The sequence below is a fragment of the Ammospiza caudacuta genome, chromosome 3 (assembly GCF_027887145.1).
Source record: "Ammospiza caudacuta isolate bAmmCau1 chromosome 3, bAmmCau1.pri, whole genome shotgun sequence".
Classification (NCBI taxonomy): Eukaryota; Metazoa; Chordata; class Aves; order Passeriformes; family Passerellidae; genus Ammospiza; species Ammospiza caudacuta.
In genome coordinates, this window is record NC_080595.1 from 69347385 (window position 1) to 69366874 (window position 19490).

At 41.5% G+C, this 19490-nt stretch overlaps 1 protein-coding gene across 3 annotated transcripts in view; it reads right to left on the bottom strand.

Annotated features, from left to right (window-relative positions):
• The window catches only part of DSE (dermatan sulfate epimerase), a 33151-nt gene extending 19631 nt beyond the window's left edge, over nt 1-13520 (bottom strand). Inside the window, exons 1-3 of one of the 3 annotated variants that reach the window (XM_058801580.1) lie at nt 13389-13520; nt 12873-12941; nt 515-983 (exon numbers count right to left, since the gene is read on the bottom strand). In XM_058801580.1, the coding sequence (XP_058657563.1) occupies nt 515-930 (416 nt within the window). In that variant the 5' untranslated portion in view covers nt 931-983; nt 12873-12941; nt 13389-13520. Of the gene's footprint in view, nt 1-514; nt 984-12872; nt 12942-13202; nt 13285-13388 lie in introns of those variants that run through there. The other 2 variants (XM_058801582.1, XM_058801583.1) reach the window with 2 other exon arrangements.
• Between the last annotated feature and the right edge of the window lie 5970 nt (nt 13521-19490).

Sequence of the window (19490 nt, forward strand, 5' to 3'; positions counted from 1 at the left end):
GAACTAAAGCTCAGATGGATGTTAGAGCAGACTGCAGAAGCCCAAGAGTTTAATTTTTACCTAGACCAAATGATACCTTTTTCATAGGTCCCCCTTTCCTATATTCTTCCTAAGGAAGAACTAGTACCCAAAAAATATGTATGGAGCTCGAGGAAAAAAAAAATTTCGAAGTAACACTTTTAGCACTTCTTGCTACAAAACAGATGTGAAACTCTTCCTTCTGATTTAGAGTGGGTTTAGATTACTTTTCTTTTTTACTGCAAACAGGGTGCTGCATAAAGAATCATGTTCCTTTCAGCATCAACTTTCAAGAAGAGAAGTCCAGTGACGGTGAAAAGCTGCATGTCACTGCTGGTCCCGATGAGGTTAAATGCATTCAGCAAGTTAGTCACTGTTAAAATGAATATTAGTACAACTGATATAATTTAAGTAATTCACTTATACACTCACTCCTCCAAGTGTAAGCAGTTTATACAGTAAGAACAACTTTAAAAAAAAAAAGACAAAAATCTACCAACTAGGCTGAGCCGCCATCCTCTCCATGTAATCCTTAGCCATGTTGATGGCCTCCATGTTTTCAGGGAAGAGCACACAGAACATTGCCAGGGCCCCGAGGTTGTTGCCATAAATTTCGTTCCAGCGAGCGCTGAACTCCTTTGGGTCCCAGGGAGGAAGGTACTCCAGGGGATTTGAAAGCATGGTTTGCACTGCTTCGATCAGCCGAGCCGCAATGTGCTGGTGCGTGCTGCTGGCCTGGAGCCGCAGGGTCTCCACATCCCCCTTGGAGAAGTAGAGCATGGGATAGCTGTCATAGTTGGCGTTGACAAAAGGAACCATCGTGTCTTGGTCCTCCCTGGCGCCGCAGGCAAAGGCGAAGCAAACCGCGTGTATGAAAAACACACTTGGGGCTCCCCGTGTGTGAGTCCTCATTGTGGCATCAGATCTCCAGGTCTCAATGGCAGCCAAACCATCTTTGAAATGTCCTGTGGTAGATGGACATGGAAAAACGAGTTAGAAAATGAATCTGTGAGAATCTGTGAGATGCTACCATTCAGGAAATATGATTCTACCTAAAGAACCCCATGTATTCTCCAGGTGACTTTCAAATCATATCTACTTGAGTATGTCAGACGAAACATCTAAACAGCAATTCACCCAAAAGAAACAACACTATGAAGAAAGCCCCCTCCTTCCCACACCTTGCCCTCTGGTAGCTGATACCAGCCGAAGGGACACAACAACAGCTCTTGTACTCGAGATCTGAAATAATTGCAACGGTGCCTAATAGGAAGCAGTGCTGACTGCACTGGCAAGGGGAGCAGGGCGGGAAGGAAGGAGGAAGGGAGAGAGCCAGGAAGCTGGCGGCAGCCAGGCCTGAGTGCTGCCTTGGCTGATGTTAGCAGCTGGAGAGAGGGGAAGATGAGGAATGCTGGAGGTTTGCGCCGGGGTCACTTTATACAGGGCTCAAGGCCTCCGGTTCTGACACGTCCTCATTTTAAAAAAAGAAAAGAAAAGAGCAAGCCAGGAGTCAAAAAGGGAAACAGTAAGTGGTAGAGTCTTAGAAAAACAGCTGAAATACTTTGCCTTCTGGGCATTTAGGCGTTTGCATTATTAGTATTTTTTTCCAAAGGGCTTTCCATTTTACATGTGGAGATTTATTGCCAGTTACCAAGAAGGCTGAACATTGTATTAAAATGCATATTCTTCTATGTACATTATTTCTTGAAATGCGCTCAAATGAGAAATCTAGGCAGAGGCAAATGCAATTTAAACATAGTAAGTTACTTTGTAGAAATTACCAACTATCTGGCCTAAAGTCACAGATAAAACATGGCCAAGATCCCCCTGAGGAAAGCCAGCAAATTCCTAGAATTCTTACAAGGGAAAAGGTTATGGAAAGCAGGCTCAAGTGAGACAGTTTTATGTAAATAATGAACAGTAGTTTTCAATTATTAAAAGGAGAAATAGAAGGAAAGAAAACCTAAAAACAGATACTTTTTATTTTCTCCCATGGAAAACCAGCTTCATAGGATTCAGTCATAAAACTTGTAGGAAGTTGAAGTACAAAGCAACCTTTTACTTCTCCCCACAGTCCCTATTCCATAGCCAAAATTTTCTAATAGAAGCTGAGACTGCTAAAACCTTAGAGACCCACATCCTGTTTCAACAAAGTCATTTATATGAGAAAACTTTGACAGACAAGGACCCTTCATGACTACTGGGTGCCCTCTAGATTTTTGTGCTCAGATCCTAAAATTAATTTGTGAGCAAATCTCTTTGGCCATGAAATACATAATTTCTTGTGAATTTGTACCTACAAATAAACTGTACCCTGTAACTGCTTAAATTTATCTATTACAGTGAGCAGCATAATTGCTTAAACAGTGTAAGGGAAGATGACATTTTCATAGTATTTTAATGCATTTTGCAAGTACATTTTCCCCTGTTTTGGAAGTAAACCAGTTGCTACAGGACACATTATCACAGGCTGGTTTATTTGGTAACACTTCTACTATATCTACAGAGTCTCTCACCACATACACACATACAAAAAGACACATGCACCACAGTTTATCCAGACCTACTCAAAACTACTTGTATTCTTCTCTATGCTGAAGGAAACTATACAACAATATATTTTGAGAGGAAGGAGGTAAAGCAATACATTATGGTTGAAACATGATGTAATTTTTATAATTGATGAAAAAATTGCTTTGTCATAATAATAAAAAAATCCACTACAGTTTTTTTTAAAAGCCTCTGTGATCCTTAGAACTGTGGGCAGAGGACAGAACCTAAAAAATACCTCAAAAAAAGCCAAAAATGCCTGTAGCTTTTTCTGTGTTAACCATTTATTGAAAAAACCTTCCTGGTTCACACAAGCAGAAAAAAACCCCAGCTAGCAGTAAGGACTTCAGGCATTCTTTGCTTTGGTTTGATTTCTCTAAGTGTTCTGCACATCAGGGACAATTAAGAACATACATAAATTTAGGGATGGTTTTAAGAACTCCCTAAATTAAATTATTTCTGACCAACATTTAGGGAATATACAGTAAAGTTTCCCAGAACTCCTTTGCAAATGTGAACACACATTTCCCAGCATTACACCATCATCAAACACATCCAGTGTTGCCAAAAAGTCATAGTCTGTACTCTTAGGTATTCAATAGCCTCCCACATTTTCACCCTTTATTCATGTGCACATTTCACTGAGAAAGTAAACCTTTTTTTTACCTTTACACCACTACACCACATTCTTTAGGCTAACAACAGAATAACTGAAAATGAACCTATCGTGTATTCAGAGTCACAATCTGGAAGAAAGTCAATAGGCAGTGGCAAAAGCAGGAACACAAAATCATTTGTTCTTGGTTAAATTATACTGGCACCCTTCCTATAATATGAAGACTTACTCTCAGCAGCCACAGCTCACTAAGGACAGTGAGCCCTGTCTCATAACCTTGCAGGGCTCAGCCTGGTGTGACTGAAGGATGGCAGGAAGCAGCTGGAAGGGAGTGCACCTTCCTTTCCATGCAAATCTCTGAGCCTTGGTTATCAGCATAGCTTAGGTAGAGCTGGATCTGCGCAGGTAACTGTCCCCATAAGCTCCAGCTTACCAGTTGTGAGTGAACTTGTTACAATTTTTTTGTACTTTGCCTGATGCACAGGGCTTGAAAGAATAGGAGTCTGGGTCTTCTGATCATTTAATGTGCACTCACAATACCATTTTTTAAAGCTAAAGGAATTTCTTACTCTCATATTACACTGCATCATTACCAGCCACATCTTCCAAGAAAAACTTCACCAAGCAACTCAACCTTTTCTGAAAACGAGGGGGTTTTATTCCTTGAGGAAACCATGATCTGACAAAGCATTAAAAATTAAAAGGAGAATGAAGGATGCTTGTCCATGAAAGAAAATCATATTATACAGTATGCTTTGAAAGTGTTGTCATTTAGTTCTAGATTGAAAGGGTATTTTGCATGCTTTCAACTCTACTGCCAGCAGAAACAAACAGTAAAAACCATCAATTATTCCAGAAAAAAACACCCAACAGAGATTAAATCTTAACAATTTTAGTTCTCCCCTGCATCAACCGGTAGATGTTCAGCTGTAGGAAAAGAAAAAAAGTATTGTGAAACTGAAACCACTAACTAAACTAAACATTAGTTTACGCAGATAACTTCACCAAATAAAACTATTTAAAAGAAAAGAGAGGCCCATTTACTCCTGCCACACAAGCACAGAAACGTCACTCCATCAGTGAGAGCAGAGGAGTAAAAGAGGGGCAGAGGAGGAGGGAGAGGAAATGATGGCACTGTTAGGATCACCAGCTTGCACAGCTGTCCTTGAAGCAATCTGACCTTCTTGTGGGTGATTAAAAATTAGAAACAGGTAAGGAACCATGTTTTTCTGTAGTATCAGTTCTGAAGAGCCACTCTGCTTTGTAGCTGCTTTTACCTGGGACCAAACTTGTGACACTTCTTAAAAAGCAAAAGTTGCAGGTGTCTCTGCTGGCATCTCCCATGCTAGCCATAACCCATCTCTGACATGGGCACCTTGTCAACATTTACAGGCAGGAACAAAAAAGGTGGAATTTCGGGTGACTAAAACTTCCACGAAACTGAGGCATTACAACACCACAGATTACTCAGGTTTCTGAATAAAAGATCTTCCCAAAGCCCAGAACTGGGACATGAACACATCAGACTCTTTGTCTTCTTTTGGGAAGCTACTATTTTCCACAAAGGCTACAGTTCTCATTATGGTTACCTGAGATACCTGAGAAACAAATGTTTGCCTAAGAAATGTGTTCAAATATTTAAAGGAAAATCTTTTTGACCATACCGACGAAAATCAAATCTTCAGGTTCAGTGCCCAAACTTTTACCTTAGTAAATGACCTCTGAGTCAGCATGGATGTAAATTTCATCATTTCTTTGCACTTCATAAATTATTGACAGTGAAAATGAACTTTTTTTACTCCATTTTTTTCAATGCTTGTAATATTATAACATGCAGTTTCATTGTAAACAACAGTGTCATTATACTTTTGTTACAAATTGCATCACAAGAACTGGTATTAAAACTAAAATAAGCAATTTTAGAACCCAGTGCTAAAACAGGTGAGAAGGTCATAGGTATTTCAACAAGAAATGGTCAATCACCAGAAACACATTATGTCCTATCAAAACTATGAAATTATTGGATAACATTGCAATGAGAGGTGTGTGGAATATTGTTCCATTAAGTGGAGAGGGATGTGCAACTACCAAAATGTAACACAAGAAGCAGTAGGTTAGATCACAGCAGAGAAAAGCAAACTTCTGTAAGATCTCTTTTTTTTTTTTTTTGCACTTGGTCCAAATATCTGAAATATCTTTTCACACACATTGCAATTGACTTTGTTGCTGATGAGAGATGCAGAATCTATAACATGGAATATATCAGTTGGAATTTTTGGTAACATTATATAATGCTAGAATTCTAAAATCATGCCAGTTACACCAGCTGAAGAGCTGTTTTGTTCAACAAAGTCAGTTTCACCACCAATCTAAATATTTTGCAAACATATTTAAGAATGGGAGAGCAATTTAGTCTTCTAACTGAATGCAATGACATTCTGGTACTAAAGAATGCAGGATAAGTCCACGAAAACAGAGAGCTGAAAGGGTCAATGGAGACTAATTCCCATATATATACTGCCACTTGGTTCCAGAGAACCATATCCAATGCAGCATAATTACATGCATGATGGGGCAGAGCCAATAAAACTATAAACTTATCTTTGGGCTGTAATGATCACAATCAATCTGTTGACTGAAGTCCCATGCTGGATAGCTTCCACATCAACAAGCAGTACTGTTGGGACCCTTCCAAAGCAGGACACCAGGGTGGGAAACTCCCATGTCCCAAGAGACAGGAGCAGCCAGGAGTCCTTCACCCACCTTTTGACTGGTGAGCTAAAACCAGTGACTTTATGGCTCTCCAATAAAAACACTGGAAAGGTGTAAAAATCACTGCTTAAAACTTGAAAAACACCTACTACAACCTTAACCACCAGGGGACATGACTTCATTTCTTCCTCTGGTTTTTTCACTATGAAAAACACGCTGCAATTATATAATTTCAAAGGTATTTCAAAACTTAAATACAGAAATCCCAAAAATAATTCAGAATTACATCTGCCATAAATAAAGCACAGATCAGGTATCCAGGTGTTAGTACTGCACTTGTTCTGAAATGATTAGAAATACCTTGAAAGAAGTTTCTATCAGCTTTTAGGTCTGACTAACAGCTGTGCTATGAAAATCCCAATGGCAACCAGAAACAGCCAGTTCCTACAGGGATTATCAGTATATGCCATCTTGTCAGCAGTCAAGATTTAAACTTGTGTCTGTCCTTTGATCTAACACAAAATAAAATGGATCTGTGTAGAGCAGGACACAGCTGTGTCAGACCATAATTCCAGGAGAATGGAGGGTTGCATTCATTCTCCACCATGCTACAGGTAAGACAGCAACTGCAAAATATTTTTATAAGTTCACAGTAGGATCTGTAAGACATCTGTGATGGAAGTTTCATGTGTTCATTCCTTCCAGGTAAAAGCTTATTTGTCTATTTTATCACAGTATATATAAATGATATAAATTAACAGAGCATGCACACATACACACATAATCTTCTCTCTGCCTCAAGAGAAAACATGATTTAAATAGTCTGCATGTCCAAACCATAATCTGGGAATTTAGAATTTCCTTCTATTTTACAATTTATCCTCCTGTATAAAATGCTTTCTAATTTTTTGGTTGCACTAATATGACTATTCCTAACCCTTACCAGGATCTTTTATTCCATATCTCACTCTGTAGAATGAGTAAAGAAGTAATTTTGACATCTAGAATCCTGCAGATGATCATTCCCAACCAGTGCAGACATGCCTGTAAAGGCATCCACATTCAGTGAATGAAAGCCTAATCACTTTTACCACTGAAGGCTTAAAACTATAAGCTACCAGAGAAAAATTCCTTCTAGAACACCAGCACTGTATCCTGTGCTGACATAATTTTAAAAGGCCATTTCAATAATTAAAATTAGGCTTTGTTTTTTACTTTAGAAGTGTTTTCACAGATGTTAACACTATAGGAAGGCAGTTTGAGAATTTTCATCTAGGCCAAGAGGATATACTCCCTACCTTTGCTCCATTAATGTCCCAGAAGCCAAGCAAACCACTCATCCACGTGTTACACTATTACAGCACGTGGGCACCTCTGGGGTGTAGGGCTATGACAGTAAGAGGCACTTCGGAAACACAGCACAAAGGCTCCTGCACAGTCTGGGTGGTGAAACAATATTCCTTTGGCAAGGACTGAGAAATAACTCATCTTCCTGGCCCTGGCAAAGAGGCCCACTTGGGTCAGTAAGGCTGCGAACCCTTTGGAGTTAGGTACCAGGAACGATGTTTAGGGTTTCCTCTGAGAGCAGCCCACAGCCCTAAGGCACAACCACCCGCCACAAGAAGGGAGCAAGGGAACAGAATGCCTCTTCTGGAGAGAACCAAATGCCAGGCTGCAGCCTCTGTGTGGATCAGTGGTACAGCCATGGAGCGCAGGAGGAACTGGAAAAACTTCACACGGCAATGGCAATGCCCAGGAGGCACAAATAAAGGACAGGAAAAAATAATCCTACATGCAAAAGAGGAAAGTCAATTTACTGCTGCCAGAATTCCTCCTTGTGCCTAACCCGCCCCAGGGAATTGCATGCCATCCATCTTCCCTCACTTCTGAGGCGGCTGATTACAACACCAGAAACTTCTGCTACCAAAACAAGTGTTTTGATTTCAGACTTTAACTTTTATCCTCTTTCCAACTAACTCTACTTTGCTAGCCTTGACCTTTACTCTTCCAAATACTTGCAAATGTTTTAAGCCCCCTTATTTGTTGTTCTTGACCATGTATAATTAGCAGTTTTAATATTCCCTGCTAATTGTTTAAATTGTCTTTCATTTGATTGTCTTCAAGATGTTGTAAACAAATGATGCGATTCTGCTGGAGTGTTACAAAACCAGTTCTCACTCTCTGTATCTAAAACTACAAACTTGAGTAGCTTAAGATATTATTTGTTATCTGTAAAGCATTTCCACAGAACTTCATATTAATAGACAGGAATTCTAAAATGCATCATATCCTTCAGTTGCTATGGGACCAAAACTCATTTTAACTATGCTTCCATATCCTGTTTATGACACAGTGTTGCACACAAAACTATATTAACACTTTATTGTTATTTTCATGTGATGGCTTTGGCTAGGGTAGAGTTAATTTTCTTCATAGTACCTGGTAGAGGCTATGTTTTGGATTTGTGCTGGAAACAGTGTTGATAATTGAGGGATGTTTTAGTTACTGCTGAGCAACATTTATACAGTCAAGAATTTTTCTGTCTCTCCCCCCCACCCCACCAGCAATGGGGCTGAGGATGCACAAGGAGTTGGGAGGGGATAGTTGGGAGGGGATAGCTGGGAGGGGACAGTTTATCCCAACTGACCACAGGGATATTCCGTAACATAAGAAGTCATGCTTAGCATACAATATTGAGAAAGAAGAAGAAAGAGAGAAGAATTCAGAGTTGTGGCATTTGTCTTCTCTAGTAACCATTCCATGTGATGGAGCCTGGGGATGTGCTTTCCTGGGGATGTCTGAACACCTGCCTACCCCCAGGAAGTGGTGAATGAATTCTCTGTTTTGTGTGGCTTTTATCTGTTATACAGACTGCATCTCAATCTACAAATGTTCTCGCTTTAATTCTTCCAATTATTTCCCTCAGCCTACTAAAGGGAGGGAACAAGTGGCTGTGTGGGGCCGAGTTGCCAGCTGGGATAAAACCATGGCAATCATATATGTTAAATTATTGTGGCAGCACAGAGGAGCACCTGCAAAGTCCAAATATGCTGATGCTAGTCAGTTTCTGAACCTAAGGAGTTTGTAATCTAAGCAATTTAAACCAACACTTACTTTTATATTATCTACAGATAACCTTAGAGTGTGAGTATGCAGACCCCAAATGTGTACTCACACAGCAGAGCACTGGTTCATTTGTTACAGGATAAATGTCACTGTGCTTATAGACCTAAAGTGTATCACCCTACCTGGTCACTGCATCTCTCTACAGATGAGTGTGTTGTTCACTGTTATTGATACAATTCTGCTGTTAGGTCATTATCTAGGGTTTCTCCACAGAGAGGCAGAGCACATAGCTCCCCTCTCTCTCTCTCCATAGATGTAATACACACACACCCATATGCAACTGCTTTTTTCAGGGTACAAACTGGGACAGACAATAAAATGTATTGTCCTGTAGTTCCTTCAGGGCTATTATTGTTCTCCCAGTGCTCCCCAGAATACCCTAAACAAAAGCCTTGAAAAATGTGGTCATTACATTTTCAAGGATAGAAATCTCAGCTGCAGATGGAGTTAAAGAGCTCCATGGTTCCTGCAAAATTTAGTTACTCGCAGTGTGCATGAGCAATCTGTGAGCAGGTGTCAACACAACCATTAAATTATGGGTTAATTTTGAAATTTGGAATCTTATGATCTCATTTCTGACTGTAAGTTGTGCAGGCATGGCTCTCATAGCAGAACTGAAACTGGACAGATCATTTTGGTAAAAGGTGGGATGAACCATGATTGCAAGGATATGATTAAAAGGAACATGATATCCATAGAAATGCTTGTGAACAACTTTTCAAATACTTTAAGAACTCTAGCAGCCACTTGATTAGAAGACTGAAGAACGCATACCAGGTTTATAGAAAAGGTTCAGAATTCTTAATATATCTGATAAAACCCTCCACAAAATAAAAGCATAAACCAGGACAACCATGGTAAAAGAGCTTGTATGTTAAAATTACATTTCTCTTGTACTGAAATACAACACCTACCAAAGTCAAATTACCTACAATGCTTTGACCACTCTAAACAATGCTACTGCTGATTCCTCTTGTATACTGTCAGTCTAAGCAAGAGGAAAAACAGAAAGAAAGACCAAACAAAGGTAATTTCAGACTGTGTACATAATAGTCACATTGTACCTGTGCTTCCACACTTGACCATGTCCCAAGAGTGGATGAAAGTGTCATGCCAGCACCTGATGTGAGAATGCACTTCCAGTGCTCTGTCCTTTGTGTGATTCCCAAAATTACCTGACCCCTTCGGTCAGCTCTCCGTTACCAGCACTTTACTTCTGCTAAACTTTTACTGACCAAGCATTCAAGAGAGAGATCTCTGGTGGCATTTGCTAAATTTCCCTTTTCCTAGCAGGCTTATTTGCCCAGTTCTTATCCTGAGCACACTGCAGAATCTGCTCAAAGGGCAGTGCACAAGGGCTTGGGGGTTTACTAATGCAGCACTGTAGGACCTCACCCTATCCCAGCTGGGCGAAGAGACATCAGTACAAAGTTTACCCATATAAACAGAAAATGGGCTCAAAGGGAGTCAAATGCAGAATTATTTATACTAAACTATTTATTAGTAAATTATTTATATCAAGTATATGGCTATAGTCTTGAATGTGAACCAGCACCATGGTTTAACAGCTTTAGGAGAATACAATGCTGTAGCTATGCTCTTTGATCTACCTCAGCTGAATGGAGACAGCAAAGAAGGTGAGAACAGCCAGGACAAACTTGCTGCTGAGATGCCGTATTTACCAATTAAATACAATTTGCTAAGAAAAAGTCATAACCTCTTTCACTCACCACACACTTGGATTACCCAGTCTAAGCAAGAAAACAATGGTCACAGAAAGCTGGGTTTTTTTCTTTATTTTTTAATTCCTTCAGCACCCCCCCCCCCCCGGCTTTATTTCTTGCAAAATATCCAGGAACAATAGCAATAGTAACTAGATTTATTTCTGCTCATTGCTATAGTATGCTGTGGGTGCCAGATGTGCAAGTTTCCATACACAAACTAAGAATGTGACTGAATTTTAGTTAAATAAAATCACTTCTAAGAGAAGGGACACTTCAGTTTTATGGACATTTACCTCCTTATTTAACCCTAGTTTTCACTGCTCAGACTGCTGGGTACTGATGGATGTGATCATTTCTCTACCAAGATACAAACTTCCTATGTTCATTCACAAGCGAACAGCTGCCTGGTGATATGAACCACTTTTTACCATCTCTGATCTAGGTTTCACTTGAATTCAGTTTTAAAAAAAGCTTATGTACTGTCATTGTCCTTGAGGAAAAGAAACGGTACACACAGACCTCATGAGCCTTTAAAAAGTACCAAGCCAAAGATGTCACTCTAAAACCTGCTTTCAGCTACTCATTTTTACTTATAACTGTATGCAACCCATAAAAATCACATCTAACATTTGGCCAGGTAATAAAATGCATTTTCCTCACCACTGTAGTGCAGATATTTACTCAATACCTTGTTACAATAACTAATATATACTACAGTAAAAACTGAGTTTGCCTAGACAACCAAAATCTATCAACTTTTACCATAGGTAATCAATGGTTCAGTTTATACATTTCTTTCTTGCAACATTCTCTATAACCAGAGAACAGGTTGTAAAGGAGACTGTATATCAATGTGTAGTGGAAAATCAGCACCAATTGTCTTCTGAGGTCAGTGCTCACAGCAGAGAATACAGATGTGTTTAAAAGCTATTCTCATATCTTTCATATTATCTTAAGAGCACTCAGGTGTTTCTCATGGCAATTCAAAATCATGCAAAACTTCACAACACTTCAAACAAAACAATAATGGCAAGAACTTACTTTGAATAACAAGAAAAAGACATTTTTAAAGGCCCAGTAGCCATGCCCCATTAAAATACACTGTGGTTAGTATATTTTGGTTTCAAGTCCCGGTGAAGTTTACAGAGAGTCAAGACAATGCCAATCCAAAACTGCTACTTTGTTGATTTCCCCTAAAAACTCAACAAATTCAGGTCACTTTAAAAAACACGTATAAGTGATGAGACACAGTAAGGGAACTCTTAGTTGAAATAATACTTAGCACTTCAGTAGAATGATGTAGCCAAGGATCTACAAGTAGTTATGAAACTAATTAATTAATTCAACTTCTCAACACCCCTGTGAAGCAAGCAAGCACATTTATCTGTTTTATGAGGAAGAAAAGAGAGCCATGGGGAGGTGGAGTGACTTGCCTGAGGGTACCCAGCTAGAGTCTTTCAGAGTAATAAACAGCATCTGAATTATTGACTCCCACTGCTGCCCTTCAGCTGAATTGTTCCTTTTTTTGAAATACTCCACTGAGTTATAATAATAGTTGGCATGATAAACATAATGTGGCAATATTTAGGCTGAGATTTTCTTTGTCATTGTTTAGACTACATTAAAATTTTAGTGTTATTTAAATTGCAGTTGATCTTCTTAGCGTGACCGAAAAATCTCCAGGGTCGAGCAATATTTTTTGTATTTTATTCACAGTTGTGACTACTTTTTATGTTGCTATTGCTTATGGCTAAAACCAAAGCCACTCCAACTTGAAAACACAGGAAAATATCACAGTTTTATATTGCTTCAAGAGCGAGTGACAGAAGAACAGAGAGGGTGGTGACTTTCATTCATAGCAAACTGAATTTTAAGAGCTGGCATGAGACACACCAAGTGATGATGCACCCCTTTCATACAACACTAGCTATAGGAATTGCAACTCGCTGCCTGGGGCTGAGAAGACTGAGCTTCCCGGGCTGACTGACAGCTCTGGTCCCAGCTCACTTAAAACTTTCCCAATTAAAAAAAAATAAAAAAGAAGTGGCAGGAAGTTGCATCGGGCAAGTCGCTCTGTTCCTGTCTCTCAGCTTGCCTAGGTGCAAGACAAGGATGCTACTGCTTACCTTTCACACTCGCATGTTTGGGAGGCTGAACTCTTCGGCTAAAGACTCGGAGGCTGCGCGGTCCCGGTGCTGCGGAGGAGCAGAGCTGTTACCCACGGCGCCCGCAGGTGAAGCTTCGCACAGAAAGCGCCACGTCCCACGCACCTCCCCCGGGCTGCGGGGCCGTCCTGCGGTGCCCCGACAGCAGCTCCGTTCCGCCGGGGCCAGCCCAGCCGGGAAAAGCCCGTCCGTGCCCGGGGCTGCTCCCGCGGGACGCCCCGGCCCCGCCGGCACCTGGAGCCGCTCCCGCCGCTGCCCCGGGCCTGGGGACCGTGTAGCGCTCGGACTCACCGTGCCTTCCAAGCGCTCCGGCCAGCGGCGCGCCCGCCCCGGGAGCCGCGGGGAGCCGGGAGCGCGATGGAGGCGCGGGAGCGCTGCCCGCCCCGCACGGGCACGCACCGCCCGCGGCCCCGGCCCCGGCCCCGGCCCCGCACGGGCACTCACCGCCCGCGGCCCCGGCCCCGCACGGGCACTCACCGCCCGCGGCCCCCGCCCGGCTCCGAGCGTCCGTCAGAAAGTTTCTCCTCCGCAGCCCCGGGGGACGGAGCGGGGAGGGGGGTGAGGGGTGCGTTTTTCAGCGCAGGAAGAAAGTGACTCCCCCCTCCCGCTCCACCTCCCGCTTCCCCGCCCTCCTTCCGTACCTCTCCCCGTCCTCCTCCTCCTCCTCCTCACGCCATGGCGGCCCGGCGCGCTGGAACGCCCCGCCGCTGCCCCGGCCCGGCCCGGGCGCTCCGCTCGCTCCGAGTGTGCCCCCGTGTTTGTCTATCCCTGGCGCGCACACGGCTTTCCTCCCCCGCCCGTTCCTCCCCGGCTCGAACTTCACGGAAATGCCCTAATTCTCCCTTTTGGAGGGAGGGCTCGTTTCTCCGCAGGGAATGTTTTGGTTCCAACACCAGAAGATTCCCTGGAGCTCGAGAGTACGGCAGCGGTACCACGGGGCGGGCAGGGTGGCTGTGGAGGTGACAGCATCCCGGGTGTCCCATTCATATTCATTGTCCATCCCTGCTGCTGTCACCATGCTGCATGACAGGAATAAGACCTCCCACCCAAAAGTCCCCTCAAGCCAGCCAAGAAACAAAAAGCCGATTTGTCAATCTGTTCTTGTAAGTATGGTGTGGCTACTTACGTTAACGCTTCCCATGTAAAAGAAGAAAAACATAAAAGTGAAACGCCGTGACTGTTCAAGTCAGCCATCCCGACATTTTTCATAGCCACACAATTGAAGATATTTCAGAAAGTAATATGAAAGAGGATAAAATAAATGATCCTTTGGAACATTCCTTCTCAGTCACTATTGCCAAGACAAAGTTCGGAGTGAAGAATTCTGAATGCTTGTTAGGTTTTGAAAGCTGAGCATATTTCATCGACTATGTAATGAAAATAAAAATATTTACATGTGATAGATCAGGATGGTCTCCAATTACCTGAAGCTTATGTCTCACAAAGCATATTCCTCATTTCAGTAATGTGTTTACTGGTGTTACTGAATCAGTCAGCAGGCTCATAAGTGCTCAGTTTCCTGTTCTAAAATGCAAAATCTGTATTTTCTGAGGATGGTTTTAGAGAGATTCATTGTGATTTAAATTGTGATTTGCTGCTGTCCTATCAGGACTAATAAACTTATGGAAGCTAGACAAAACCAGATACTACACATTTCCCTTCACCCTTCCATTTCTGGTGTATTTCTCAGCAATATCTATTGACAGTCTCATCCCTAAAGAGAAGGGATCCACATGTTGTTGCTGCAAACTCCAAGAGCAGTGCCAGAACCTGGAATGGAGCCTTGCTTTTTCACCAGTAATGACATGCCTAAAGCACAAAGTGCTTCAGTTTCAGTCATGCAAACACTAGATTAATCTTTAGAAGATATCTTTCTGAATGCCTATTTGAATGGTATTAGGATCCACTGAACTGATAGTAGAGTTGTAAAATATTGAGGCTATGATACAAATGAACATGTTAAGAGCCTCAGACCTCATAGTCAGTCCAGATGTGGTGGATAGGCTGATTCTACTGGAATTTCTAAAATTACCAGGGTGCCTAAAGTGATCAGGAGGAAGGCATTTAAGTACTTTTCACATGTCTGCATCATTAGCTATGTAAATATGTTCAGTACCTGACTAAGTTAAATGGAATTAGCCCTTACAATTCTGAGAAGCACAATGTTTGGATGGCTTTTGAAATCCTGCCCTTTGTCTGTGCATGGATCTCTGTACTGATCTGTCCACACTGGATCAATTTCAGCATTGCCACCGGTAATTTTGAAATGAAAATGGCCCCAGCTTTAGCAGGCATCATGTACAGTGAAAGACTGAAAAAAATTCCTGAAAAAAGCCTTAGGAATAGAAGCTGGAGGAAGATTGCTTTCAGCTATGTAAAAGCTGCTAAAAAGAAGATAATAATCTCTTATCCTCATGCATATAAAATGCAGTAAGAGAAATTTAGGCTAGCTAGGATAAAAAAAAAAAAAGTATTTTTAAGGAGAAGTGAACAGCACCTCTCTCCCCTGGAGGCTTTTTAAGTGCAAGTTGGACATATATTTGACAAGAAGAGTTCAGAGCTAGAAAGTCTGATGAATATTGCCTCAGAGCAAGGGGTGGACCAGATGACCTGTCAAGGTCCTGTTTCGTGTGATTATGTTCAAAATGCTACTTGCACAGGCAAGATCACAGATCATCTTTGATCTTCTTCTGCCCTTCACTTCTTTAGCCATGGGCATAGCTCCTTTTGCTGAGGCTGTTTCTCTCAATGGTTTGCTGGCCTTGCTGCATGCCAGTGAATTCAGCGCTGACAGCAAGAAGAAAACAGTTAAACAATGAAACAATGTCAATTTGGAGCAGCAGCTTTGGGTGGGATCCATCTAACCTCTGAACGTGTCATGCACTTTTGTTCTATCCTGGACTGGGAACTACCTCTGATCTAGTCACGTTAGACTGTTTATAACACTGCAGAGAAAAATAAATTCCTTTACAGCAGAATTCATCTGACCTGTTTTAGATGTCTTCATTAGGATGTGATGAATCATGTCCCTAGGCTATCTGTTCTTGCCACCAAGCATAAAGTAGGTTTAAATGACTGACTCAGTAACATACCATCATATATTTTCCATTCCTCTGGTGCTTCTGTCCCTGAAATCTCTCACTCCCTTTCTCCTTTCAAGTAGGAAACCCCTAGTTTTGTTTGTTTTTTGTTCCTTTTTTCTCCATTATTTTAAAATTTTATTTTGTTTTATTGGTAAAGTCCCACTGAAGTTAATAGTTTTTGTAGCTGTCATTTCCCTAAATTGCATCATATGCCACTGAAATGTACAGCAACCTGACCTTTTGGGTGGCATTGCTCCAGAATGGATTTGGGAAAGGAACTAAATTTACCTACGGGAGCTAAGACCATTGACTTGGCCAGTTGTGCAGAGTATGTTTCATGGAAAGTTTTTGAAAACTGTTCAGGTCAGATGCTGTTCTACTCCTACGTCACATGCTCATTATTTTTCCTTGGTCTTTATGGCAAGCCTCATTACATGCAATGTCTGGTGTCTGTGTGACTCAGCCAAGCATATGTGAGAAACATGCTCTTTTCCAACAATGGCAAATTTTTTAGGTCACACTCAGAGAAATCACTGTGCACCTAAGTGCAGTGCATGTCTTGAAAATTTCTGTGGTATCAGAGACACTGTGAGCAGCCACCTCTTGGTAATATTTATCCTTTCTTCTTTGAGAATGAAAAGCTTCCAAGAAAGCCCAGCAGTTATCTGGCTTGCAGGAGAGGGAAACACACTTTACTTTCCTGCTGAATTGGCAACTGGATCATGAGGACGTGAAGAGGAAACAAACCCAGTTGCTTCAGTAGGACAGGGAAAAAGGAAGGCAGCAGGACCACATGGAGCAAGTGATGTAGGGCTCATTCTGGGGCAGACACCAAGTGTCTGCTGATGCTTCATACTCTTAAAAGCCTTTGATTCTCACTTTTTGGAGTTTGAATGTTTGGAATTTGTTTCTCTTCCTTGCTGACTGAAGATGTTAGCCTAAAGAGGGAAGCTGTATTTCATTCTACCTGTTCCACATATGCAGCTTTGGCCATCCTTTTCTTTCTTCCTGCCCAGTCTATGCAATAGCATTTTTTCTTCTTTGAATTTTCCTCTGTGTGCTTGGGACTTCTTTTGTCTTCTTTTGCTTGTTTGATTGATTTTGTTTATTTTGGTTTGAGATTTTTTATTGTTTTAGGTACCCGCCTCTCACTAAAGATCCTGTGTTCTCTATGTGATCTCTTTGGTCTCTAATTTCCATGTAAGAGACAATTCTACAGTTGCCATTAAGTGACAAAACTCTTCGAATAAAAAGTGAGTGAAACAAAAAATTCTCCAGATTCTTTCAGTAATTCTTCAAAACAATTGATTTGGTTATGACCATAACCCTTGTGTTTTCTTTGCCTTTTGTGTCCAGCTGTGATGATTTCTGATCTCAGTGCTGTGAGCTGAAACCTGTAGGACAAGAGGACTACGGCAGTCTCTTCTTGTAGCTGACCTGCAGAACTGCAAATCTGGATGCTTGCATATTGCTCACTCTGCCCTTCTTGATCTGAGATGCTCTGCCCAGCTCTTCTCCTTGGACTTTATTAGAGCCACATGAAGGCAGTTCTAATTTTCCAATCTTATCCCTTATATGGGAGAATGTTGGCTATCTCCTATTTTCCAACCAGGGTGTGGACCAGACAGTGTCCCAGCTTGGTTGTTCCTGCTACATCCTTCAAGTTTATGAGGCTGTTGCGTGATTCTTTCAATTTACTACTTGGACATTTGGGGTTCTGGCTCACTGCAGGCAATGGACAGAAATAGTTACAGCTCCAAAACTAGGATGAAAAGAAGTTCCCTGAAATCAGCCTTAAGAATCAGAAAACTTCTGATTCTTAGTGCTCATTCCCATCAGATTTTGGAAATTTGGAAATCTAGTCTAAGCTCATCAGGATACCTGTCTGGTTGGGGCACATTCAGTGTGGCACAAAGCAGTTTCTCTCCCAGGAAAATCCTTCATCTGCTTCTACATCTACAGACTGGAAGTACTTCTCTCCCACAGATGCAGCCTTTTACTGTTCTACTTCATAGCAGCCAAACTATCAGTAGGGTAGCTGGAAGGGGAAAACACTAGATGTTTCCTAAACAGCTCTTCTTTGTATGTAAATGGGACTTCTTTCTCTGCTTTACATTTCCCTTCTTTCCCTCTTTCTTGCTCTCACCATGTGTTCAGCCTGGTTTAGCCTGAGGCCAACAGAGAGGAAGTCTGATGAAAAAAAAAATCCTGCAGATTTCTTAAGGAATGGGAAGCTGCAGCATCAGTGATCAGAGGTAAAACGTTGGTGAGTGGAGACAGATTCATGGTCCTGAGATGTGTCAGCAAGACAGTAGCCATAAAGCAGGTACCTAGGCACTTAAACGGGAAATGCCAAGAAATACCTTGATCCAATAAAAAATTACTTCCATCATCTGTTCTGTGCCTTTAAACAGCAGAATCCACATTACTGCTTTTACATTGTTGTAGATGTCAACAGGGTTTAAGTTTATCTTCTTCTAGCAGCTGTCCATCTGCCTAACTGGCCTGCTTGCTCTTTAGCACATATCCCTTCTTTTCTCCACTGATGACCAAAACAGGTTGCAGAGGGGCAACTCTCCAGCAGAGTGTGGCTTCTTATTTATTTCAACTGGTTGTTACTTTGTGTTTTCAAATGTGTGACCTTTCTCAACATGTATGATGAGGGTCAACTTCTTTACCTCCAAATTTCTTTGATGTTATAAGCCAAGCAACATCCCCTGGGAGCACAAACTGTTAATACTCATACCAAGAGGAATCTTCCAAAGCCAGACTTCATCAGTGTTCTCTTACAGCTGACTGCCACAACCTCCCTCTCTGGATGCCAAATATGTCACAGCACTTGTAGAATGCTGTTTTCAGTGAAATCCATTTTTAAGGCTAGAATCCACCAATTTTATGGAGTCACTTGGTATGCAGAAAGCCAAGCAGACAACAAAATAGCCGCTGGAATTCATGAAAATTTTTGCAAGCTGCTTACTTATCCCCACCCCAGTTCTAGAGTTTCATAGTCCCATGTCTCTCTCCTCTTCCTTATGTGCATGAAAAAGGTTTGTCTCAGAGACTGTATTCAAACTTGTCGCTGATTCTCCATTTCTCTTTGTAATCTTCTCCCTCTGATTTACTGTGTTCTATTTACTGCAGCCAAGACTCAAGGGTGACATTAAGTCTATTTTCTTAAATTCATGTAATCATATTCAGGTTACTTTTTTTCACCCTCATTTTGTGTATGGATTATTATCAGTAATGTACCAGGTATCTCCAAGTCCTGCACAGTAACAGGGCAAAGATTAAAGGAAAGAGGAAAATCCCACACAGTAGATGTATTTTGGTAATTATTATTTTCTGAGATATCTGTGAACTCCTTTCCCTGGTACCCTCTAGCCATGTGTTGCCCTGTTGAACTATTATTGTCAGCTCATGCTGACCCTCAGCCTTTTTGTCCTTGGCCTTCATTTATACTCCATTTTTCATCACCTGTCTACTACTGGTCTAGAGA